At 47.4% G+C, this 26,302-nt stretch overlaps 1 protein-coding gene across 1 annotated transcript in view; it reads right to left on the bottom strand.

Annotated features, from left to right (window-relative positions):
* The window catches only part of TRAM2 (translocation associated membrane protein 2), an 81,686-nt gene that overhangs the window by 24,869 nt on the left and 30,515 nt on the right, over positions 1–26,302 (bottom strand). The window contains exon 2 of the mRNA XM_012760852.3: positions 12,561–12,624. Within this exon, the coding sequence (XP_012616306.2) occupies positions 12,561–12,624 (64 nt within the window). The remainder of the gene's footprint in view (positions 1–12,560; positions 12,625–26,302) is intronic.

Genomic DNA, 26,302 nt, shown 5'->3' with positions numbered 1-26,302 from the left:
GTGCATGCAGCCCAGTGTGGCCACATGCCCGGTATTTCAAAAGCAAAGAGAGAAATCTTTACACAAAATCATCTGATTCTAAAATGCGGGTGACTAATTCAAAATTTGTAAAAGCCCTGTGTGAGCCAACACCAAAGCAGCCAAAGAAAACACATGTGCAGGCCAACTCTGACCACGGGCCGCCCGTTTGCAACCTCCAACCTACACGACCCCTGACCCCTTTCCAACACCAATATTCTAGGAGTCTTCTGCCCATACAGCCCCGTGGAGCATGTCCACGTGCTCTAGGGTAGGAATGCTTCTAGTTTTCGAAGAAAGCACCTTCAATAATGACCTTCCCAGTGTACACGGGCTATCCCACCTCCCATTGAAAGTGACCCTTGCTTTGCTTATCTGTGATCACAGTTTAAAAAGAGACCTGGAAAATAAATAAATAAATAAGAAGCCCGGAAAAATCAATAAGAGTGTCGGTTGTTTTGACAACCTCGGTTAGCAGCTGTCCGTTTTTGGGAGTCACATTCTCCTTGACCTCTGTTTTGTTTCCTATGACTAATAGATATTTTCCTGTTTCCTTCTGATGTCACCTGTAAGCAGCTTCTCCTGTGTGCCTTTGCATTTTTCCAACACTGTCCGGATACTACCGTGCAGTCTGTGACATCCTCTGCATGACCTGAGCCAGTGTCCATGCGTTACTGCCATCCCATCTGCTCTGAAGACTCTAGAGTTTGGGGCATCTGCCCATGAAGCTACCTCCTTTGCCCAAAAAACTTGCTGTTTAAAGAGCACCACTATACTCCTTGGCTCTTCTTTCTCTCCCAGTTTCTTTCCTAATTCCTGCAAATCTGGATTTGCAAAACTTACTTCTATTGGTTTCTGTGCTTACAGCCAACTCTGTTTTCACATTATTTTGATGTTTTTACACTATATATAAAATCCAGAACTTAAGATATGAAAAAAACTGGCCTAAACAAAATCAAGAGGCAAATGATCACCTGGGGGGAAATATTTACAATTCAGATCAAAGACAATGGGGTACCCTTCCTAATATGTAAAAAGCTCCTAGAATTTGAGGATAAAAAGGTTTTTAAAAACTCTGCAGAAAAATGGGCAAAGGCTATAAACAGATAATTCACAGAAAAAAAGAAACACAGATGGCCCTTATACATTTAAAAAGATGCTCAGCTTTTCACAGAAGAAAGATGCAAATTAAAACTACACTGAAATACCATTTTATACCTATCAGATTGGCAAAAATCCAAGGCTTGACAATATACTCCTGCTGAGGCTGTGTGGGGAAGCAGACTCTCTCCTACACGCTGCTGGTGGGAATGCAAAACAGTACCACCTCTTTGGAGGGCAATCTGGCAATTTCTATTGAGATTACAAATGCACCAACCCTTTGATGCAGCAATTCTACTTCCAGGAATTTATCCTGTGGCTGGTACCTACCACTATCAAAATGACACGTGTACAAGGTTATGCACTACAGTGCTGTTTTTCCAGACTAAACTAATGGAAACAACCCGAGATGTTCTCATCTACAAGGAACTGGTAAATAAACTGTCGTTATAATACACCAGGTTTACTCAACGTCAGCATCGCCTGTGAGGTTGGAAATGCACATTCCTGGGCCCTACCCAGGCCTGCTAGATCAGACACCTGGAGTAGGGGACCCAGGAATCCGGGTAACAACAAACACTTCCAGGTGATTCTGACCCTGCTAAAATTTTAAAAGCACTGATGAAAAATGGAGCTGCTTAAAAACACTAGCAGGAAATGAAATCAAGCAAGGGTAAAACTAATCGGGAGGCTCAGGAATGAGAACAGTGGCACCTTTGAGGGGGGCATTGACTGGAGGAGCTCAGGGAAGCTGGGGTGCTGTACCTTGATCCCAGCTTTGGCTGCATGAATGTGCACATATGTAAAAATCCACCAATGTGTGCATTTGACTGCATGTGTTATACCTCAATATAATATCTGAAGAAATGATGCCTTCTACATATTGACATGAGATAATGTCCAGGATACATTATTTAGTGGAAAAGAGGCAAGGTACAGAAGAGAACATATAGCATTCCATTTCTTATGTAAGAAAGGGAGGGAAAGAAAAATGTGTACTTGTATTTGCATAAAGCAACGCTGGAAGGGCAAGAAAGAAATTCCAAAAGGGGACCCAAGAATGATTGCCCACAGGGGTGGAGGTGTGAAGGGAAGGGACAGGGTGGGAACAAGACTCTCACTCCACAGCCAAGGCCTGGAAGGGGCATGAAGAAGCCGGGAAGCGGGAAATGCTGTTATCTTGGTCTAGGCTCACCTTGATCTAGGTTAGATCTGTACAGACCATCTGTTTTTTTGTACACATTTATATTTGAAGCATGTGAGCGTATTTTCTATTAAAAAAATAACTTTTTAAATGAATAAATCTCCAAATTCTTCCCGCTTTCTTTGGATAAATAAAACAAAGTGGTGTCTTCTCCACCTTGTTGATCTGTTTTTTCTTCCATGGGGGTATGAAAAAAATAGGAAGCTCATTTCTGGAGCTGCCACTTGCCTAGCATGTGACCCTGGGCCTCTCTGCCTCATTACTCCTTCTAGACAATGGGGATAAAACCATCCACCTTTCCTTCACAAAGCTATAGGAACAAAACAGATAAGTGACTAATAAGCTATAAAGTGCTATGCAAATAGATGAACTCATTACGACCATCTCTAGCAGAAAGGATCAGAAGCTAAAGGAAGAGAAGAGTCACTTGCTCTGGGCCATGCACTGCTCTGAGCACGTCTCACAGTGACATCATTTACTCCTCCCAGCGATCCTGGTATTAATCCTGTTTACTGGCAGGGCAGCTGAGGCTCAGAGACAAGCAGTCCCTGTGCTCCCGGGACCTGGAGCTAGTTAGGAGTGGGGCCAGGCAGGGCTCTACCACGCTGCCGATGCCAGGAGCCAAGCCCATCGTCTACCCACCAGGCTTCTCTGCTTCCTTGACTCCCCTTCAAACCACACACAGGATGCATTTGTTAAAGCCTGAAGGCCTGTCCTACCTCCTGAGGTGGCCAGGAAAAGACAGCCACAGGACCAGCATGGGACACGCAGCCCCAAAGGGCAACATTGTGACCTCCAGCCCTGCCCCATCTCCCCAGGACGCTCCCTCTCTGGCCTCCCAACCTGGAAGACATGGCCAGGGGCACTTTCACTACAAGTACCACCGAGGTTCTCAGACACATGAGTGTGCACAATACCCTGTTATGGGTTGAACTGCTCCCCACCACTACAAAAAAAAAAAAAGATACGTTGGAGCCCTAACCCCTAGTACCTGATAATGTGATCTTATTTGAGGATAAAGTCTTTTTTTCTTTTTTTGAGACAGAATCTCACTCTACTGCCCAGGCTATAGTGCCGTGGCATCAGCCTAGCTCACAGCAACCTCAAACTCCTGAGCTCAAGCTATCCTCTTGCCTCAGCCTCCCAAGTAGCTGGGACTACAGGCATGAGCCACCATGCCCGGCTGATTCTATATATATATATGTATTTTTTTTTTAGTTGGCCAATTAATTTATTTCTATTTTTAGTAAAGACAGGGTCTCATTCTTGCTCAGGCTGGTCTTGAACTCCTGAGCTCAAGCAATCCTCCTGTCTCAGCCTCCCGAGTAGCTGGGACTACAGGCATGAGCCACCATGCCTGGCTAATTGTATATATATATATATATTTTTTTTTTTAGTTGGCCAATTAATTTATTTCTATTTTTAGTAGAGACAGGTCTCATTCTTGCTCAGGCTGGTTCTGAACTCCTGACCTCAAGCAATCCGCCCGCCTCGGCCTCCCAGAGTGCTAGGATTACAGGCGTGAGCCACCACACCCAGCCGAGGATAGAGTCTTTACAGAGATAAACGAAACTGAGGTCATGAGGCTGGGACCCGTTCCAATATGACTGGTGGCCTTATAAAAAGGGAGAAATTTTGGACACAGAGACAGAAACACACAGAAGGAGACACAGGGAGAAGCCGGCCATCCGCAGGCTGAAGGGAGAGACCTAGAACAGATCCTTCCCTCACAGCCCTCAGAAGGAACCAACCCTGCGTACTCCTTGATTTCAGATTTCTGGGCCTCCAGAACTGCGAGAGACAACGCATTTCTGTCGTTTCAGCCACCCAGCGCGTGGCACTTTGCCGTGGCAGCCCTACCACACGAACACACACACACACCGAGAGAATTACAGATCTAACCGACAGATCTTCAGAGGTACCATTTGAACCATGTAATGCGTGTTTTGGAATCCATTTTCTCCAGTTTTACAGTAAGGCAGAAAGGCAAAAGGCATTTTTACGACGCTAAAAAGATGTAGCAAAGATGAGAAAAGAGTGAAAGAGAATTCGGTAAGAGAAGCTCCTAGCTTCTGAACTGTTTCCATGACGCACCACTCCTTTTTGTAAGGCTGCAACCCTCCCTGTGGCCTTGAATAAAGAAATATAACAAGAATTCCTGGATGCCAGGCGCATACCGCAGAGTCCACTGTCATTTACCGATCTGTAGCTTCTCCAGGAGGCTGCCACACGGGGAGAACGCATACAGCTGGGGTAAGGCGTGAACTTGTTTTCTTTTATTACTCATTGAGAGCCACAGAGGAAAAATAATCCCTCAGGGATCAAATGCAAAAAAAAAAAATCTAAAATTAGGGCTTTTTAAAAAAATACTTGCCTAAAAATAGCCATTTCAGCAAACCCATTATTAAATTAAGGACAAAAAATTATTTCAGTAAGAATGATTGATTAGGGAAAAAAATGATCTTAGCTAGATAGGAGAAAAGATTTGATCAGGTGAAATTCAAGTAAAAAGGTGGTGTGGGGCCAGCGGAGGGGGAGGAGCAAAGACTGGAAGAGAAAAGGGGCTCAGCTCAGCAGTTTGAAGACCTGGGTGTGCAGGCTCTGGCCACCATTCCCACTGATCGCAGGCCTCTGGTGGGTCAACAATGAGCCACAGCAACTCCACGGTTCTGCTCATTCAGATCTCTAGAAGCTCCACACCGAATGGGGTAAATTCCCTGGGGCATGACTGGGAATTACACAAAGTCAAGCTGAGGCTGGAAGGGGACGCTTCCAGGTTGCATGGATGTGCTCCGTGTGTGAACACATTGACTCACTGAGCCGAACACTGAGGATCTCTCCACCTGCTGCACATCCGTTACACTCCATAAGTTTAATAAGTTTTAGTTTTTGAAAGACAAATCTGGGGCTAGCAACAAGTCCTAGGACAGAGGCTCCCCATGCTTTTTTAGATGGCCAACCAATATGTCAGGGACACTGGGGGCTCTGGTTTATTTTTCTCCTATTCTTACAGACAGGACGTTCGGGCCAGAGGGGCTCCTGGTGGCTGTTTGGCCCCACGGGGCCAGGACAGAGCCAAGTCTCTGCCTCCCTGGTTGGGACCCCCCTCTATCCACCACCCTTTAGGCACACTCAGCCTTTCTAAAGCGTTCTGGGCCCTGGTGCTGCACGGGGTGTTAGCAGCCAGAACCATCTTTTGCCCTTACTGCTGCACCCTTAGAAACATTAATCAGCTCTTCAAGCCACAGGTCCCTTGGCTGTAAAAGGATCAGGCCATACTAGATAAGTGTCAAGTCTCCTCCAGCTACATGGGCCCCGGCTCCAGGTTAGGTAGCTTTCATCTGTAATCGAGTACGCTTCCATCTCCCAACCCACTGCTGCCCACCTGTCTTTTCCTTTTCTTGTCCCCCATGAGCTCATCTTACAAACAGGGGCTCGGTTTGATATGTGATGCCAATCTTTCAAGTCTATGACACAAGCAGGAGACAACACCCATTCCTGACGACCAGCAAAGGGAACAAGAACCACTTTGAGCCCCTGGACAAAAGCCTTCGGCTGAATGAGGCTTTAAAACCATCTGTCTGAGACTGTTTATATGGGCAGCATATCTCATCCTAGAAGGGGCTGGGAGAACAATGGGCGAGCTATGGTATAGGAGGCTCCCAGGCTTTTCATCTCTGGCTGCAAAAATCCAACAAAGCAGACGGCAGTAATAAAACCAACCGGGATTCACAGCGCCAGGGGATGGATCCTTGTCGCCTTTGATCCCTGCAAAACAGACCCTTCTCTTGAAGAGGTCCCTGAACCTCAGCCTCTAGGTGGGCGGCAACAGGCGACATCAGGAACGTTCAGATTTAGGAACGTCAACGCTGCCTTGTCGCCTTACGAACACGTGTGTACACGACCTCTCACGGAGCTGCAGCCCCAGCTGGAAACCAGCTCTAGCCAGTGAAACTCCCCACCCCACCCCCGCCCCTCCCCAGACCAGATGTTCATAGAAAAACCAAAACCCGAAGAGGACAGAAAGATGCAAATGTGTCACTGGGTTTAGGGGTTTTGCGATCTAACCTCTGAGGCTGCAAGCGCAGGATTATTTGAAAGCCTAACTGAAGCCTTTCACCCACCTAACTTAAAGCTGTGCTTTCTCCGGCTTTGATAGGCACAGGAATCAGCTGAGGATCTTGCTAAAATGTAGGTTTTGATGCAGGAGGTGTGTGGTGGGGCCAGAGAGCCTGTATTTCTAACAGGGTCCCAAGTGGTGCCAATGGCATTAGTCTCTGGCTAATGAGCAGCAAGCACTTGGGCGGACGCCTAGAGCTTCCCGTCTCAGGAACCGCGGGAGTTTAGGGGGTGACCATCGCCCTCAATTTTGCAGATAGCGGATGGAGACTCAGACGTTAAGCAGGTTTGCCCAGTACAAATTAGTAGCCCCCAAATCCTTGTGAATAAATGCTTAGCCCGTTTGGGCTCACCTGTTCTAGACGAGAAAGGAAGTCAGCAGGCCTTGAGTCTGCCTGGGGGAAGAATCAAGCTTCCATCATTTTCTGACCTTGTATAAGTCTACATATTTCTGACCCTAATCCTAGATACTTTGTGCTATTTTAATCAGAAAGAAAACTCAAGAGTGGCTAATAGTAAGACCAGAAAACTGATATTTTATTCCATGCCAGAGCTGGGAAGGGTGTATGGTTGCTAGATAAGATATGGGGGGAGTAGTTAAATTTGAATTTCAGATAAACAATGAATAATTTTCTAGTATAATTCGGTGCCATGCATAATTTGAGAATACTTATACTAAAAAATAAATAAATAAATAAAAGCATTCATTCATTGCTTAACTAAGGATCGAACTGGCAATCCTGGATTTGTATTTGCGAAGTCTAGCAACCCTAACAGGATGGCAGGTAGGGAGAAGGGGAGAAGGGAGTTGGCAAAAAGGAATATTTCTTGCTTCATCACTGCTGACCTTCAAGAAAGCCACAAGGACGCCGGTGGGGCAGGCGTCCCACCAGCAGGCACAGACTGATCGCTGCCCTTCCATGTCCATCTCTCTCAATGGAGCTTAATTTTCTTAGCTAGCTGATTATAATGAAACAAAATCACAAATTTAAAGCTGGTGTTAGCAGCTGAATTGTGCCCCTTGCCTAATTCGTATGTTGATGTCCTGACTCCCAGCCTCTCAGAATGGGACCTTATTTGGAAACAGGGTCTTTGCAGAGGTAACAGCTAGTTCAGATGAAGTCACAGTGGAAGTGGGATGGGCCTCTAATCCAACATGACTGTGTCCTTATAAAATAGAGAACTCTGGACACGGGGACTGACATGCACACAGAGGCCATGTGAAGACTGGCCGTGTGGTGCCGTACACCAGGGAACTACCAGAGCCAGGAGAGAAGCCTGCAGCACACGCTTCCCCCTCCCTGCTGGCACCATGATTCCAGACTTCCAGCCTCTGGAACTGCAGGACAATACATTTCTGTTGTCTAAGCTACTCGGTTGGTGGTACTTTCGTTACAACAGCTCTAGGACACTAATACTAGCAGCTGGGATGAAGGGATAGAGAAGAAGAGGAGGGAGTTGCAGGACAATGAGGCAGCAGGGAAAAGCCCCATCCATATCACCTATTAGCGACATCCCTTAGAACTCAGAAACCTCAGCTGAGAAGACACAGGGATTGAGAAATGACAAAGCACTTTGTATGAAAACAGTCACTGCTCTACTAAAATTCGATTGTAAATGTTGAGCTGAGCAAGTCACACATTATTGAAAGGAGAAACCTCAGAAGTCAGAATTTACCCTGGTTACACAAAAAAGGATACATTTCCAAGAGCAGAATATCATCTAAAGAGATTTTTCAAGAGGGTTTTAAAAATCACAACCTTAACAGACCTTGTTATTGTCAAGTGTTTTTTCCCATGAGAAGTCTGCTTTCCTCCAGTCTTTACAAACCAAACATTACCATATTGGGTTAGTGATTAAGGAGCTCGAAACAAAATTAAGCAGGCTATTCTGATTTCGTTGTCTCGGTTTTTTTTGCTTGTCATATTTCGAATAGCCCCAAATGGCAAGATTTAAATAAAAGATAGGCTATTTCATAATACTTTGTCCTCACTTTCTACAGTAACTGAAACCCCCTCAATTTAGCATGGACTTGAATGTACCTTTACCTTTAGCCAGGCCTGTCCTGGGCCTGAAGGAGGAGTCCAGGAGCAGAATTCCACAGTCCTACCCTGGGAAAACGCCAAACCTAGTTGGCTGCAGTCATGCTGGCCCACGTTCAGCTGCCAGAACACACTGAGGTGTCTGTTTCTCACCTGACAGCCTTTGCACATGCTGATCCCCTGTGCCCGGAATGTTCTTCCCTCCACCCTGATCCTTTCCATGCCCACAGCACAACACAACCCTCCACGCACTCAGCTCAAAAGTCACCTCCTCGGAAACCTCTGCTGTCACCGCCCTTTCATTTCTCCTCATCACATAATCTTGTACGTTCCCTCCACCACCCTATCACAGCTGTAATTACTAACTGTTTACTTGTTTACTATCTGCCCCTCCCTAATAACGGTAAGCAAGGTTCCTGAAGTCAGAGATCAGACGAGTTCTGTAAACGACACCCAGGCCCCGGCCCACAACAGGCACACAAATATTTGTCAAGATCGATCAATTAATTAATTAAACAAATGAAGGCTTGATATGATTGACAGGGGCACATGCCAAGACACAGTGGGAGCTCCCAGTGCCCAGAGGCTCTGAGCTCAGTCCGCAAGCGCGCAGTCTACGCTTGGCATCCTGATCGGGAGACAGATGCTGGGGGACATCACCGGTCTGCTCATGTCTCTGGGAAAGTTTCAAACTCAAAAAAAAAAATCAACCCTCTGATCACGATCTGGCTTCACGAACAGGCCCTTCCTGTAATAAAAGGATGTCCAGTCGCGTGCACATCGACTGTTGGGGTCCCCAGGATGACACTTTCTCATGGTAAATTAATAAAGCAGCGTTGTCACGATCTGGTGTCCCGTGTAAGTTGACTTCGGGGAGAAGTGTAATGATAACACCAGCACAATGTTTGACGTGATAACTGGCGATTTCTTGTATATATTCATAAACTGGCATTCTGACATTAAAACAAGAGAAAGCCTGTGCATTTTATATTTACAAAAAAAACTAAAAACCTTAGGATTTATGGATCATAAGTATTAGATGACACAGGGTACTTTGGCAGTACGTACATAAAACCTTTAAAATGTATGTACTACTTAATCCAGAAATCCTACTAACAGGAATTTATCCTAAGAAAATAATCAAAAATGAATATAAAAATTTAGCCATAAGAATGTTCACTGGAATACTATTTATAATAAAAACCAGAAACTTAAAAATCCAAATAGGTTAATTAAAAAATGTGTGGTAATCCCTATTAGGAAATACTCTGCAGCTTTTCACAATGTCTTGTATAATAATTGATGACATCATGATATTCTAATAGCAAAAAAATGTATATTATGAATCAATACCCCAAAATGTTTTAACTATAGTTTTTGCTGGGTGGTGGAGTCATGTGTGATTATTTTCCTATATTTTTTTCTGTGTTTTATAATTTTTCTCTAAGAATTATGAATCGCTTATATAAATATATTTTTTAAAAATAAATTTTAACTAGTTACAAAAGGATAAACACTATATAATTTCACTTATATGAGGTACCTAGGGTAGACAAATTCATAGAGACAGAAAACAGACTGGAGGTTGCCAGGGGCTGGGGCTGGGGCAGGGGATGGGGAGTTAGTGCCCAGTGGGTACAGAGTTTCAGTTCTGCAAGATGGAAGAGTTCCAGAGAAGGATGGTGGAGATGATAGCACCACAATGCTAATGCATTTAATGCCACCAAACTGTACACTTAAAAATGGCTAAGATGGCCAATTTTATCTTATTGCATATTTTACAATTTTAAAAAACTAAAAAAAAACAAAAAACTTAAACCAGTAAATCATAAATATAGCTGGATCTAGAGATGACTCAGTTATTAGGATTTTCAAGAGACAGAAGTAAATCAGCCTACATTTGACCTTGGACCACAGGGCACTGAGCCACATCATCCGTGGCATCCACCAGTGTGGAGTGTGCCACTAGATAAATAGCCATCTGCCTGTTTTCTGACTACTGGTGCTGACCTCGTGTTTCCTGGGTCACCTCCAGTCTCTTCCTTCATGGCCTAGAGTTTTCTTCCTCTCTTGCCCATGTTTGACTCTCAGATGAAGAAACTGAATTGGCTGCCCCAGAGGCATGGCTTTCCTGGAGCCTGGCCACAGTGACTGCAGGGGACAGGTGGGCCCAGAAGAGATCTGTGGCTATGTCCTCCATGGGCCACAGGTTCAGGGACTTGCTCCCAGAGCCTTTCAGCTAGTAGCTGGTGGAGCCAAAGAGAAGAATTCTACCTTAAACTCAAGACGACTGACCTCTCTAAAAGAAGACCTCCAAAGAATGAAGAGGAAAACTAAATCCAGCAAACGAAATCCTTCCTTTGTTCATCAAGAAGGCACCCAGGGCTTTGCCACTGAGAAAGGAGGGATGCCTGGGTCCTGGGGGTGGGGCCTGAGAACCCCATGGCTGCAGACCCACTGTCCAAGGGCTGGACGTGGCCTGCAGGTGTGTTGGTTTGGCCCACACTGTGTTGGTCTGCACAATGTTTGCAAAACTTCTGTTAGTTGCAACACTGAAAAATCAGGGTATTTCTACCTAAAGAGATTTTTTTTTCAATTCTCTTAGGGAAAAAAAAATGAAAGCTCTTAGCCACACTGAGATTACTTATGTGACAACAACAGGCTGGAGGTGAGCAGAGGCTACCCTTTAGATGGGCCCTCTCCCCAGTCCAGTCCCACTATTTACCTACCTGGCCCTGCTGTTTCTGGAGTCATAGCCCCTCAACTGGACTGGGAAGTGCTTGGGAGGAGCATGTGGTACCTGGCGTGATGCTAGCTGGGGCCCCCTGTGAGGTCTTGGAAATACTCAGTGACTGCAGCCAGCCTACGGCGTCAGAGTGAGGGTCTGGCGTTCAGGGTCAGGAGTAAACACCAGGTACAGACATGAGTCCAGTGTCTGTCCCCCGGCCAGGTTTCCACGCACCATCAAAATGCAACATCTGGGCCGGACGCAGTGGCTCACGCCTGTAATCCTAGCACTCTGGGAGGCCGAGGCAGGCGGATCGCTCCAGGTCAGGAGTTCGAAACCAGCCTGAGCAAGAGCGAGACCCTGTCTCTACTATAAATAGAAAGAAATGAATTGGCCAACTAATATATATAGAAAAAGTTAGCCGGGCATGGTGGCGCATGCCTGTAGTCCCAGCTACTTGGGAGGCTGAGGCAGGAGGATTGCTTAAGCCCAGGAGTTTGAGGTTGCTGTGAGCTAGGCTGGCACCAGGGCACTCACTCTAGCCTAGGCAACAAAGCGAGACTCTGTCTCAAAAAAAAATAAAAATAAAAAAAAATAAAAATAAAAATAAAAATAAAATGCAACATCTGGCTGGGCATGGTGGCTCACGCCTGTAATCCTAGCACTCTGGGAGGCCAAGGCGGGCAGATCATTTGAGCTCAGGAGTTCGAGACCAGCCTGAGCAAGAGCGAGACCCCGTCTCTACTAAGCAAATAGAAAGAAATTAGCTAGACAACTAAATATATATATATATATATATATATATATATATATATATATATAAAATTAGCCAGGCATGGTGGCGCATGCCTGTAGTCCCAGCTACTGGGAGGCTGAGGCAGGAGGATCACCTGAGCCCAGGAGTTTGAGGTTGCTGTGAGCTAGGCTGACACCACGGCACTCTAGCGCAGGAAACAGAGTGAGACTCTGTCCCCCACCCCCCCCCAAAAAAAATGCAACATCCTATCCATTCTCCTCATTAAAAATTTTAAAAAGGAAGCTATACTCTTGAGAATGGATCCACGGCCATGACGCCTTGTGTCCTGTCTCCCACAGAAGACAACACTAGATGCCTTGGGACAGAAGTCAGAGCCACGTGAAGCACCCTGTGGTGCGTGGTTTCCTTCACTAGGGAACACAGGAAAGCTCCCAGCCATCAGCGCTGATCGCTGCTGTCTCAGCGGTGGGGGGTGCTGGACACTGAGCTAAAATATCTGAAAAGAGCACATGTTTACAGGGGAAAGGGCATTTTTCCAAGTTCTTCAGGGTTAACAGGGCCAGGGGGAGGTCAAGACCAGTGATTTCTTACCTGCTGTAGGCAAACTAACGTTATACTGAGGTAAAATAAATAGGAAGGCAGTCTTGGCTGTGACCTGTAAAACAAAGGGGAAAAGTTCCAGTTTAACTTTCGGCCACATCAAAAGAAACAGGCAGAGCCTGCCACCAGCCTCCAGACCCTTTACATCTCAGACCCGCCGGCCTCTGCGGTGAAGGCTTTTACATAATATGCAGAGTTAACACCGGGTGTTTTGTTCCATTTTTCTTTAATGACATACCTCCCAATACCTGCACTAAAAACAAACAAGAAAATGACCCTGGGCCCCAGGTGGTATCTAGACTGGCTACTCACTGCAGATGGGATCAAACCAGTTGTGCTTGGGCAGAATGAGAGCTCACAAGGGCAGGGTATAAATCTGGCCACCATTCATTCATTCATTCATTCATTCACTCATTCATTCAGGTATTTATTAATTTAGTTCTGTCTACCCAGCAATTATGGAAGATGGAAACTAACAGATGGAGCTTAGGACCTAACTGAGGTTTCCCCAGCAGTTTGGTTGCCCACACGTTGGACAGAAGCCCCAAAAGTCTATACCTGAGCTTCAGAAACAGAGAACTCCAGCTGCTAATTTCACATCTACCCTACAAGTGGGGCACAGGGCAAGACATGACACCCCACACTGCTGATTTGTTTGTTTCCAAAGCTGTCTTTAAAATCTTAGTTGTGTTATGGAAAAAACTGTGGTTGCCACCTGGTTATTAATAGCCAAATCAGTACTGTGACACTTTAGCCAGCAGAGGACAAGTCACAAAACGAGGATATGTGGCTGGGCGTGGTGGCTCACGCCTGTAATCCTGGCACTTTGGAAGGCTGAGGCGACAAGATTGCTTGAGGCCAGGAGGTTGAGTCCAGCCTGAGCAAGAGCAAGTCCCCATCTCTACAAAAAAAAATACAAAAATTAGCTGGGCGTGGTGCCACGCACCTGTAGTCCCGGTACTCGGGAGGCTGAGGTGGGAGGATCGCTGGAGCCCAGGACTTGGAGGTTGCAGTGAGCTACGATGATGCCACTGCACTCTAGCCCAGGCGACACAGCAAGACCTTCCTTGTCCCAGAAAACAAACAAAAATCCACGGAGATGTGAAGCTTGGACTCCTGAATCGACTACCTGGGTTCAAACGCTGGCTCTGCCATTTCCTTAGCCATGTAACCATGAGCAAGTAATCTTACACCCTAAGTCTCAGTCTCCTTGTCCATAAACTCAGGGGCATTTGCAACATCCTAGCTGTTCTGGGTACTACAGAGTCGGGTGGCACTGTCCCAGCATTGCCGAAAGCTCCCCAGGTGTTTCCAGCGTGCACCTGGGCCTGAGAACCACCAGCCACACTCTTCTGAGATGCACATGAGGCCAGGTGAAGAGGAGGCCCAGAACCAGGCCTTTCTCAAGAGGCCTCAGGTGACAGACACCTCATCAATACGAAGTGCTGGCTCTCCCCCAAACACAGAGGTTTAAAGGATGCACACATGTGGGCAGGGGGACAAAGACGCCGGGCCATGGCAGAGGCAGCATGGAAACAAGGGAATGACACATCACAGACTCCTTGTGTCACTTGGATGTGCCAGCAAGAGGCTCCTGTCCTCGGCCTACCCTCTAGGGACAACCCTCCTCCGTAGAGCAAACCCCTCCCCAGTCAACAAGACCTAGTGCTCTGCAGCGGGTGTCCTTTCCTCTTTGTACGTATGCGGGACGCACCGCGAGCCTTCTCGTGCGTGTGCGCTACTGCCTTAGGCGTGTTCTATCAAGCTCGCGGGGAAGACCCCAAATGAGACTAGGTATGAGAAGAAGCTCCTGAAAACACCGAGCCCAGGCCAGCCGAGGTGGCTCACGCCTGTAATCCTAGCACTCTGGGAGGCCAAGGTGGGAGGATCGCTCAAGGTCAGGAGTTCGAGACCAGCCTGAGCAAGAGCAAGACCCCCATCTCTACTAAAAACAGAAAGAAATTAATGGGCCGGCTAAAAACATATAGAAAAAATTAGCCGGGCATGATGGCGCATGCCTGTAGTCCCAGCTACTCTACTCGGGAGGCTGAGGCAGGAGGATCGCTTGAGTCCAGGAGTTCAAGGTTGCTGTGAGCTAGGTTGATGCCACGGCACTCTAGCCCGGGCAACAGAGTGAGACTTTGTCCCAAAAAACAAAACAAAAACACCGAGCCCTATTCAAATATATAGGTCTGTCCTAATCCCCACCTCACAACCTTATCACTTTGGTCTTCAAGACCATGATCAGCGTTACTGACCTGCCTTCCAGTGCTTGGTGCCGGCCAAAACACTCTACTTGCCGCTTCCTTTTGGGGGGTTTAGCCCCTCTCACGTTGTGTGGTGCTGCTCCCATACTCTCCCCTGACCACAGTTCTAATTATCAGAATCTCACTCACCCTCCACCACCCACCTCCCCGGCAACCTCCTCCTCCGAGAAGCCTTCCCTAACTGCTCACGGGCACGACCTCTTCTCCCTGGGGGCACTCTGCCCATGCCCTGCCGTGCTGCCATCTCCATGTTCTTTTTTTTCTCTCTCTCTCTTTTTTTAATTTCATCATATTATGGGTGTACAAATGTTGTTAAGGTTACATGTATTGCCCTTGCCTCCCATCCCCCCTTCAAGTCTCTGCTTCAAGCGTGTCCATTCCCAAGACGGTGCATATCTCACTCACTAAGTGTGTAAATACCCATCCCCTCCTCCCCTCCCACCTGCCCCACACCCGATAAATGTTTTGGTTTTGGGTTTTTCTTTTTACAATTTGGTTGCATTTTATATCTTTGCTTCTCCCTAGGAAGGGTTAGAGGCATGCCCTTCCCCTCCACAATGCTCACCACATCCCTCAGATGTGGGTCTACCCCCCCTAAGCCCCGAATCCCTGGTGAACACCACCACCCTTTGAGCACCACAGTGTTAATCGGTCAGTACCAATTTGATGGCGAGTACATGTGGAGCCCATTTTCCTGATCTTGTGTTGCCTCACCTTGGATAATGGGCTTAAGCTCAATCCAGGATAGTATAACCCAGGCGTCCTCAAACTACGGCCCCGCGGGCCACATGCAGGTGTTTTTGCCCCTTTGTTTTTTTACTTCAAAATAAGATGTGTGCAGTGTGCATGGGAATTTGTTCATAGTTTTTTTTAAACAATAGTCCGGCCCTCCATTGGTCTGAGGGACAGTGAACTGGCCCCCTGTTTAAAAAGTCTGAGGACCCCTGGTAAGCGGCGCTACTGTGTGTGGTTCTCAGCAGGCTCCACCCTCCCCAAAGGCAGGGACTGCGCTGTCGTCTGGCGCACCCGTGTGTGCCCTCTCAAGTCACTCCCCAGATGCACACAGCAGGTGCTCAATCACTGCTCCTGAATAACGTCAAAGGTCACAGGGCGAGTCTGCTCCTCTCAACTGTACCTGCCCCCACTCTCTACTGGGGGCCGCGCTCGGTGCTGTCACTAGAGCCGTCCTCTGTCACCGACAGCCTCCTCTGCCAGACCCATCCACCTGCCAGACCACCTGCATCCGGGCCCTGGCCACCGCGGCCACGTGGCTCTCCCGCTCTGCACTCTGCTCACAGTGGCCAGTCCCGGCCCCACCACCTAACTGTCTACACCGCCCCCTCGGCTCCGTTGACGGCAAGCCTTGCCTTCTCAGACTGAGACGTCTGCGGGGACCGATCAGAGGAAACGAGAGAAAGGAAGGGCAGAGGAGAAAGGCAGGCAAGAAGGAAAATGTTTTCCAACAGTCTACACGGCCCCGGCACGTGTCTCCCACTTGCTGTCATCGGGAACGCGCTTGTCCTTCAAGACCGTGGGGGTGCGGCGAGCCTCTGCGGGCTGTCTGGACTCCGCTCTCCCCTTCCAACAGCACCACGGCCTCTCCCCGCGGTCTCCCCATCTGGTGACCGACCCCCTGCCTCCTGGGAGGAACAAGGGGATAAAACCTTCCTCTCAAGACAGAAGCCCAGCCAACGGGACCCCCTCCTCTGGGTCCTGGGTCAGGGTGGCAACGAGGAGGTGCTGGTCAGTGCCGTGTGCCCAGCCAGAGTCTGGAGCCCTGCCGTGGTCCCTGCCCCCGGCCCTGGAGCACCCACGGGTCTTCAGCTTCCCACCAACCGTGTGAGTCCCCAGGCAGCCTCCAATGCTAAGACACATTATTCTTCAGTTGTGAGGAGCAGCTACTGTGTTTCTCCAAAAATAAGACTGACCCATAAAATAAGCCCTAGCAGGATTTCTAAGCATTTGCGCAATAGAAGGCCTACCCCCAAAATAAGACCCAGTGATGGGCGTGGCTACGCGGCACATCTGCACAACCCATGCATTTTGGCTCGGAGCGGTAAAGAAGAGGAGCAGCCCTTCTCATCTGCCCCATGAGAGCTCCATTGCTCGACATGAGAGATTGGGGCCCATGGTTCTAAAGGAAATAGAGTCGCAAGAAATTCAGGATGGAATTCTGGGTTTGGAGAGTTAGGATGATGTTCTAGAAGAAGACGACTTAACTATATATGATTAAATGTAGATTGTTGTACCGTACTTAAAAAAAATAACACATCCCCTGATAATAAGCCCTAGGGCAGGGGTCCTCAAACTTTTTAAACAGGGGGCCAGTTCACTGTCCCTCAGACTGTGGGAGAGTGCGCACTGTGGGCCGGGGACGAGTCGGCTGCTAAGTAGGACAGGCAGCGGCGGCAAAAACACCCGGAGGGCCGGATAAATGTGCTAGGCGTCCCTGCATGTGGCCCTCGTTTGAGGATGCCTGCCCTAGGGTGCCTTCTTGAGGAAAAATAAATATAAGGCCCTGTCTTATTTTGGGGGAAACACAGTAGTGCTCCACCTGCTGCATGTGAGAATCCCCGGGCCACACCCTAGCCACTGAAACCAGACCCTTCGGGGCATCCGCATTTTGTCAAGCTATGTCAATACTATGTCCCATAGCATTCCAGTGCCCAGCCAAATCTAGAACCATCATACTTTTTTTTTTTAGAGGAAGATAAGACTTTTAGGCCAGGAGCGGTGGCTCACGCCTGTAATCCGAGCACTCTGGGAGGCCGAGGCAGGCTGATTGCTCAAGGTCAGGAGTTCGAAACCAGCCTGAGCAAGAGCAAGACCCCTGTCTCTACCATAAATAGAAAGAAATTAATTGGCCAACTAATATATATAGAAAAAATTAGCCAGGCCTGGTGGCGCATGCCTGTAGTCCCAGCTACTCGGGAGGCTGAGGCAGCAGGATCGCTTGAGCCCAGGAGTTTGAGGTTGCTGTGAGCTAGGCTGATGCCATGGCACTCACTCTAGCCTGGGCAACAAAGCGAGACTCTGTCTCAAAAAAAAAAGATAAGACGTTTGGTATGTGGGCTCTACATACACATATTCTTGCCCCAGCCCTATATATACAGTCAATTCTCGTTACTGCAGTTACATCCTGCAAAGTCACTGCAAACACACTAACCTGTCACTCCTAGGAGACAGATACACAGGGTTAGGTTCCTATAAGCCTCTGGCCATATTTTCGTCAACAGGTCAATACATAACCTTGTTTTAAAATGTGCATTTCTGCTTAAAGACACTTTATTTAATACACATTGTGGATTCATTAACACTGAACTCACGCCCAATAGCACTGAGACTCATGGCTGAGCTAGGCTTATCTAACACCGTGTTTTCTCCATTGAGGCATATCGCAGCCTTCCCTCACACGGGAATACTCGGCAGCACTTCTGCACTATAGTTGGGGGCCATTTTAAAGAATGAGATCACCAAAAAAAAAAAAAAAAAAGCATAAAAAAAATGCAAAAAAAAAATAAAAAATAAGGCACTAAACGGACTGTGAAAGGACACTTGTTTACAGGATGAGAGCTGGAGCCAGAAGGCAGAGTGTCGCCTAGTTCGACCTCAGCCGGGAAACAGGCATGTTGGGTGACTCAAAAGTTTTTGCTGCTCTGCACACGTCTGCAAGTGACCCTGAAAGCTGAGTATTGATTTGGGGACTGCAAATAAATAAGTAAGGGAATTCACAAAAAAAACAACGAAATCCACAAATGATAAGAATAGACTATATTAGGGCAAGTCTGAATGCCAGCACTATGAGCACCAAGATTTTTTTCTTTTTTAACACCTTCATTTACATGCCATAAAATTCACCCATTTTAAGCGTACAGTTCTAAAGGGTTTACCTTTATCTCTAAGCTGTCTCTTCCTGCGTGGGAATGTGAGCAATGGGGAAGTGGGGACCTTACCTACACCTTGAGTACCTTTGATCAACAGCCTCAAACAGTGCTCAGTAAACACTTGTTAAATGACCACAGTGACCGAGCAGGAGAGCCATGCTGTGCTCAGCTATCTGATCCTGGGCTCACATTTATTCTTCTGAACATGTCCTCCCTCTCCCAGAGCTGGGCACGTAGTAGGTATCTCATAAATGCCTATTTCATGAACTCATACTGAAAGCAGCTGTAATATTTAGCGACCATGGATGAACGTATAACACGTTCTCCAAACACGATTCTGACAGAACAGGATCTAGGACCTTAATTAAGGTAGTGGCAGCAGAAACCATTCTAAAATGTGCACCTTTCTTTGTAAACGGCCACGCTTGCTCCCGCCTTAACCATATTTCAGCAAGATGGTGTCGCTGTCCCTGGTTTATAGACGAAACACCTGAATTGGGGGCACAGAGAGGTAAAGCTGCCTCCCGGGACCTCACAACTATACAAGCACAAAAGGCAACATTCAACTGGATTTTTTTAAAAGCTTGCAAAAAACAAACTTGGAAGGCACACAATACTGCACATAAAATAGAACAGTAACATAAAATGGAAACAGGAGAGGACAAAACAAATACATATATTGAAGGCAAATGGAAGGAGTAAGGAATGAGGCTGATCCACAAAAATGCATTCCAGGAAGTTCTACTCATTGGCTGAAGGTGGCCAGAAATCTGGCTGTAAGCTTTTCCACAGTCATGTGAAAAAGGAAGGAGCGATCGGCTCCTGGATTCACTATATCCATTAATTTAAAAAGCAAAAACCACTAGTCCAACAGAGCAATCCTACTTCTTCAACATAAAAAAAACACTCTCTTTGCCTTAAAAGATCCTTCAACACCCCAAATCTTCGCCCCATGACCTTCTCCCGACCTCAGACCAGGGCTGAAACCACTAACAAGCCCCTCTCTGCAAGGTTGAGTTCCTGCAGCACAGAAGGCTGAGAAACAGGAGCCTATTAAAAATGTCATTCCAATTATTTCTCATTCCTCTAAGGCTGTTTATAGGAAACATTATTGAGTTTAATAGCATTTTAAATGCCAAGCTCAGTGGGTAAAAGGTTAAAAGTGACAATGTGCTAATACACTAATGCAAAGGGAGAACACTAAATTACGTAAGAGGGGCCACATCATGCATACACACACACACACACACACACACACACACACACACACACACACAGTGCTTCATTAAATTTTTAACTAAAACAGGGCATCAAAGACAAAGGCGGGGACCTTGAGCAAGCTTGCATAGCCATAACAAACCAAAACTGTTTCACATGCCATGTTCTATCAGGGGTACATGAACCTGAGCTCTTGGTTACAACTAGACCAAGGATGCAAGTGAAACATCTGCTTCCAGCCGGTGAAATAGCTGCTTCTAGCTAAGCGCTGTGGACACAGATTCCAGTCCCAGGTGTGCAGTGGACCAGCCAGGTGACCTTGGGCAAGGCAGTTCACCTCTCTGGACCCCAGTCTCCTCATTGATTAACAACAATAACAACAGGGACAGTTAATGTTCTTGTGTGCTTACTCAGTGCCACTCATGGTTCCAAGGGCTTTGCATACATTTATCTCAGGTAATTCTCACAATGACCCTACAAGGCAGGTATTAATTATGTCCCTATTTTACAGATAGGTCAAAGGAGGTGGTCAGAATGAATGTCGTTAAAGGTGCTCCCTACCCTCAGCCTCAAAAGGCTATCACTTCCCTATTCCGCTTGGTTTCCAATGCCCAAAACACAGCCGTACACTGACAAACTTGCTGAAAGTTCCTTCTGAGAGTTTAAAATATAGTGTTGCTTCTCCGCCTTGTGCAGATGAGGCCCAGGCATCATCCATGTCTGACAGAGCAAGAAAGTAAGGCCTCTCGGGTCAACCCAGCACCTGCCAGCCGCACGCACTGCGAACACCTGGGCCTCTGAACACGCGGATCCGTTCTCCTTTCACTGCAAGCCGCTAGCTGGGCAGCAAAGATAAAAGAGAAGAACTGCAATGCAAGCAGTCACAGAGCTTCTCTTTTAAGTATTAAACCCTTTGGTTCTGTTTACTCTGTTTTCTTCTTGGCAGACACATCCCTGCACTCGCTGTCACTTGGAAGGAGCCATGTGGGCAGACCCGCCACCTGGGACAGGATAGGGGACAGGGCCTCACTTGAGGGCTAATTTTCACAGAAGCAGCTCAGCTCCAAACCACTTCTGTCCCATGACACCACCCCTCCCACCTAAGGCGTACGTCTCACAGTGGACCGGGAGGACACTCATCTTTTTCTTCCTTAGAAACACAGGATAGGCCGGGCGCGGTGGCTCACGCCTGTAATCCTAGCACTCTGGGAGGCCGAGGCGGGCGGATTGCTCGAGGTCAGGAGTTCGAGACCAGCCTGAGCAAGAGCAAGACCCTGTCTCTACTATAAATAGAAAGAAATTAATTGGCCAACTACTATACATAGAAAAAATTAGCCGAGCCTGGTGGCGCATGCCTGTAGTCCCAGCTACTCGGGAGGCTGAGGCAGGAGGATCGCTTGAGCCCAGGAGTTTGAGGTTGCTGTGAGCTAGGCTGACGCCACGGCACTCACTCTAGCCTGGGCAACAAAGTGAGACTCTATCTCAAAAAAAAAAAATAAAAGAAACACAGGACAAAGCCAAGTGAAATGTCCCACTGAGGCTGGGAAATGAGGCACTTCAAACTTCCCCTCATACCCCAGCTTGGCCTGTTCTCAGGCAGCCAAAACTCAGGCTTTTTTCCAAAGTTGATTTTGCATCTTTCTGCTGAGACTGTGGATAGGAAAATTTCAGTCAGACAAGAAAACCTAGGAAAGTTACGCCCCATAGGTGGGGAATGGATTTTTTGCTTTTATATATATATATATATATATATATATTTTTTTTTTTTTAATAAAAAAGTCTTTTTGCCTTTTTTTCCTGGAGTGTTTGTGCCCCAAGGTTCTTACTACACAAGAGTCCGTGAGTCCACTGGTCACTTGCATGCACTATGTATGTGGCCGGGACGCAATGGGTGTGGGTTTGCAGCCCCTCTGCCACTCAATAAAAGGCAGATACAGCTGAAACAAAGACACTTTTCACTTTTGCTTTCTGGAAATCTCCATTTCGGAGGACCCGAGGCTGGCTGGGAGGGCCAAGCGCCTGAAACACAGCAGGCAGAGAGTCCTGACAGTGCCTTTCTGTGTGGCTTTTAGCAAACGCCTAGAGATTCTGGTTTTCTCACCTGAAAAACAGCCTTGATACAAGAATCAGGCAGAGCTAAGCACACATAACAGATTCTCTACCAGCCTGTGATCACAATGCTGAATAGATTCACTATTAACAGTCACGATCACAGTTTTGGATTAGATTAAAAACGGACACTGCATTTTTATGAGAAAAACTCATAGTCAGAATAGCCACGATTAAAATTATACTACTTGGTTTACTATGTTCATCAGTTCAAAAGTCTAAACTTTATAGTGGGATAAAGAAGAATTTAGAAAGAGTCACATAAAGAGTTTTAAAAATCTTTGAAGATGGGCTTTTTAAAAAAGATACATACGACGCTGGAATTTGCCATGCTATCCATCCTCAGTTTGCAAAGTTAATTAAGTACTGAAAAACAGGAGGTGGCCTAGAGCCAGCCCTTCCCCAATTCCTTTATTAAGAAGACTGAATATTTACATAACCCAGGATTGCAAGATTGAACCTGACCTACTATGTGTCTTACAGATAGCTTTATATAAAAATATCTGCTTGCATGAAAAAAAATGCATTCCTTCTCTGAAAGCCTTAATATATATAGTATGTATGTATATATATATATATATATATATACATATACCTTCATTCTCCACCCCCCAAAAAGAACCCTGGATAGATATTTTTAATACTCACTACTTGATTATATGCTTCACTCTCCTTTATATACCCCTCACCCCCAGCCCACATGTCTTTTCCCCTTATTTGGATAGCATAACATATTCATAAACCATTCCTCATGGAAGTTAAAAACTACATAAAAATTTTAAATTGCTCAGGCAAAACAATTTTTAAGAATATCTTAAAACTTATTTCTCCTGCACCACATGGCAGAGTTTAGATTACTGGTTGCATCTGGATGTTAGTAAAACACACACATTGGTCAGAACAAAATATTTTTCCTTTTGGCCAAAAGCCATCCGTTCAGATACAATATCATCGTTAAAATAAATCAAAAGTCAAAACACACAAAAAAGAAAAGGTTATAGAGTGTAGAATTTTAAGTTGCAAGTGGTTTTTGGAGAGTTAAGATTAGGTAACATTTTAGATTTGACGGCAGAAAAGGAACCACCCTCACCAATATATCACAGTGTCATTTTAGCTCCAGTTTTAAAAGAAGTTTTAGCTCCACAAGGCAGAAAGCAAGAAGAGAAGGGGTCATTCTAATCTTACAGATGTGTTGTGACAGCCAATCACTGTTGCCGCTCATCGTAGGCAAGCAACAAGCGTGGGTGCCGGGGAGAATCATCCCCAAGGAACTTCTGGCATTTCCTGGTATTCGGGGAAATAAAGAATTATTCAAGGGCTCCCCAGACCCAGGGGAGCTGGACCAGGCGGGGCCCAGGTGTATCTGCCTTCATGGGCTTGTTTGCACTTAGGGGAGGCGAGAGTCAGCAGACAGTGATCTACTGTGACCATAATTTACATTATTCCGTGCCACCTGGAAGGTTCCCTGATCAAAACGCCAGCATGCTGACACCCACGTTTTGACTGGACAGCTAGGCATGTGGCTTAGAACTTGAAGGAAAATGGTCCTTGAGTCCACAGGGAGGGGGCAGAGTGAAAGCCATCTATCTCCAAAGGCCATACACCAGGCCAGGGAGCAAGGGCTGCCACGATGCTCACAGGAAGCTCTGGCACTCCCCTGGCCTCTGTGCAGGGGCATTGTAAAGAGAGGCCGTGACCGAACATCAGAGGGAGGCTGGACCTCCACCCATCGTTAAATGGGGTGAACTGGGGCTGGAAGGCTAATATGCAAGTTTTGAAAATGTGAGATGCTGTGATCTCTGCTGCCCCAGTTTCCATGCCGCCCCTACTGCCCTGAGAGGGGGTGTCAGGGAAAGAGGCTGAACAGCAGGTCCCCTGGAGTTGGCCACGGTGCTGTTCCAGTAGCTTGAGAAGAAGTCAAGGCCGGGCTGGGGAGCTCTGCCGTGTGGGTCCTGGTTCTGAGTCCCCTTCATTCCCTACCACTTTCTGTGTTTCAACAGCGCAGCCCCCTCCTCTGGGGCGCTGGCATTCGAGCCCATTTTGCTTGAGTCTGCAAAGACCTGCCAAAAAACCACCTACAGGAGGGAACCCGACAAAAGCAGAAGAAATTAATGATGATGGTTCGATTCGAGCGACTTAAACCAAGGCCAGGAATGTTAATGAAAAACATCCAGGGCTCAGACATCCCTGTTTGTCAGCAAATAACACTCACAAAGGGATATTCAGAATCATCTTCAAAGCAGAGAAGGAAAATAACAACATAAAAGGCAAGAAGAGCTCCCAGAAAAATGTGCTACAGACGAACGGAAAATACAAACCTAACGCCAAAGGCATGGCTTCAGGTAAACACTACCCACGCTCTGCCAAAAACCAGTTCCCCCCAATACCCTAAACCAAATAATGCCTGGGCAAATGTTTATATTTAAATGCTACAATCTAAGATCTCTCTTCCCCCTCCCCTACCCCACACAAACAGATATAGTTATAAACATGACTATGAAATCTCATTACACTAACTTGAAAGTGGTATTTTTAACTAAAAAGATTTGGGCATTTTTCTCAGCCCTGCTACACCAGCCTGCATCACAAGCTCTTGGAGTCCCAGGAGTCTGACCGTGGCCTCACACAGGGTCACAGCAGCTCAGGAAGAAAACCAAACATCAGAGGGGAGGCTGGACCCCAGACTGAACCCATAGCCGGTCTCCGGACTCTGACGGGAGACGTCAGGAACCCTCACCCAAGGCTGAATGTGCAACACCCCACACTTGCTTAACCAATCCAGGCCTTGGAGCGAGGTCCAGGAGTCCAAGTGTCACCCACCCAGGCCTCTTCAGCAAGTCTGCTTCAGGGGGAGACAAGAAGAGACAGAAATGGCCTGGAACAGCAATGACCTTAAACTTTCGCCAAGAAGCACAGATAATCTGCCTGCAAGACAATCACACAGTGAGAGCCTATGGAAGGGAGGACACAGACACACACACGTAAAGGGGGAGGGAAAGGGGAAAGAATCTCCCCTGCCAAGGCCTTGCAGGAGCAGGGGCAGACGGGGAGCCACTGCCATGCCCCCCCCCCCCACTGCACACACACTGAGGCTGGAACCAAGACCATGGCCACGCAGAAGGCAGGTTAAGGAACTACCCTCAGATGCGGTTTCTACCCTCTCCCCAAACATCAGAGAGAAGCTGGACCTCCACCCACCATTAACCGGGGTGAACTGGGGCTGGAAGGCTAATATGCAAGTTTTGAAAATGTGAGATGCTGTGATCTCTGCTGCCCCAGTTTCCATGCCGCCCCTACTGCCTTGAGAGGGGGTGTCAGGGAAAGAGGCTGAACGGCGGGTCCCCTGGGGTTGGCCACGGTGCTGTTCCAGTAGCTTGAGAAGAAGTCAAGGCCGGGCTGGGGAGCTCTGCCGTGTGGGTCCTGGTTCTGAGTCCCCTTCGTTCCCTACCACTTTCCCAGTCCTCTTTCAAGCACTGGGGAACACGACAGATCCATCTTCCTAAAATCCCACAGGCCCTGTTCGTGGTCCTCCGTGGCTCCTTATTGACCAGGAGAAAATCAGGGCCCCCGCCTGACATTCCAGGACTGCACAGGTGGCCCCCCGTGGCTTTTCAAGCCTTGTTGGCCCCCTCAACTCCCAGACACAGGGACGCTGCCCAAACCCCCCACAGGCCCTGCCCCAAACGCCACCCCAGGCAGGAAAGGCAATACCCAAATCTGCGGCCCAGTCCGACAAATCAGTGGGCAGAGAATAATTTACAACACAACAAAGGCATCATTATCTGGGGGCACATACAGGCAGTTCAGGACACCAGAGGAGGGGCCCCTGACAGATGTCACGCAAGGACCAAGGCCACCCCCACAAGGTCGTGCCTGAAGGGAGGAACAGGCAAAAAGGAGGTGGGAAGGGCGCTGCAGGCAGGGGACCTGCACCACGAAGGCCGAGGGGGGGGGAATATGACTCCCGGGGAAACGCAGGGTTTGCGTGCGGAAGGTGATGAATGTTGGCAGGAGGCAGGTCCTAGGAAGGGCCCTTTATGGCTGGTGTAAAAGCTGAACTTTATCCCACACGTGAGAGGTAGCCACTGAGGATCCTTAAGCAGGGGACCGCACAATGCACTTCCATCGCGGAGAGCTCACCACGCTCCCTGTGTGCAAAAGGCTGCAGAGGCAGAGAGCTGGACTAAGGTGGTGGCGACAGAGGGGAACAGACCTGCAACAGCGATGGCCAATTTTCAGAAAACTTGATGGCGCG

Source organism: Microcebus murinus, chromosome 5 (assembly GCF_040939455.1).
Source record: "Microcebus murinus isolate Inina chromosome 5, M.murinus_Inina_mat1.0, whole genome shotgun sequence".
NCBI lineage: Eukaryota > Metazoa > Chordata > Mammalia > Primates > Cheirogaleidae > Microcebus > Microcebus murinus.
Note: the sequence above shows the minus strand (reverse complement) of the source record. Positions and strands in the feature narration are given on the sequence as shown.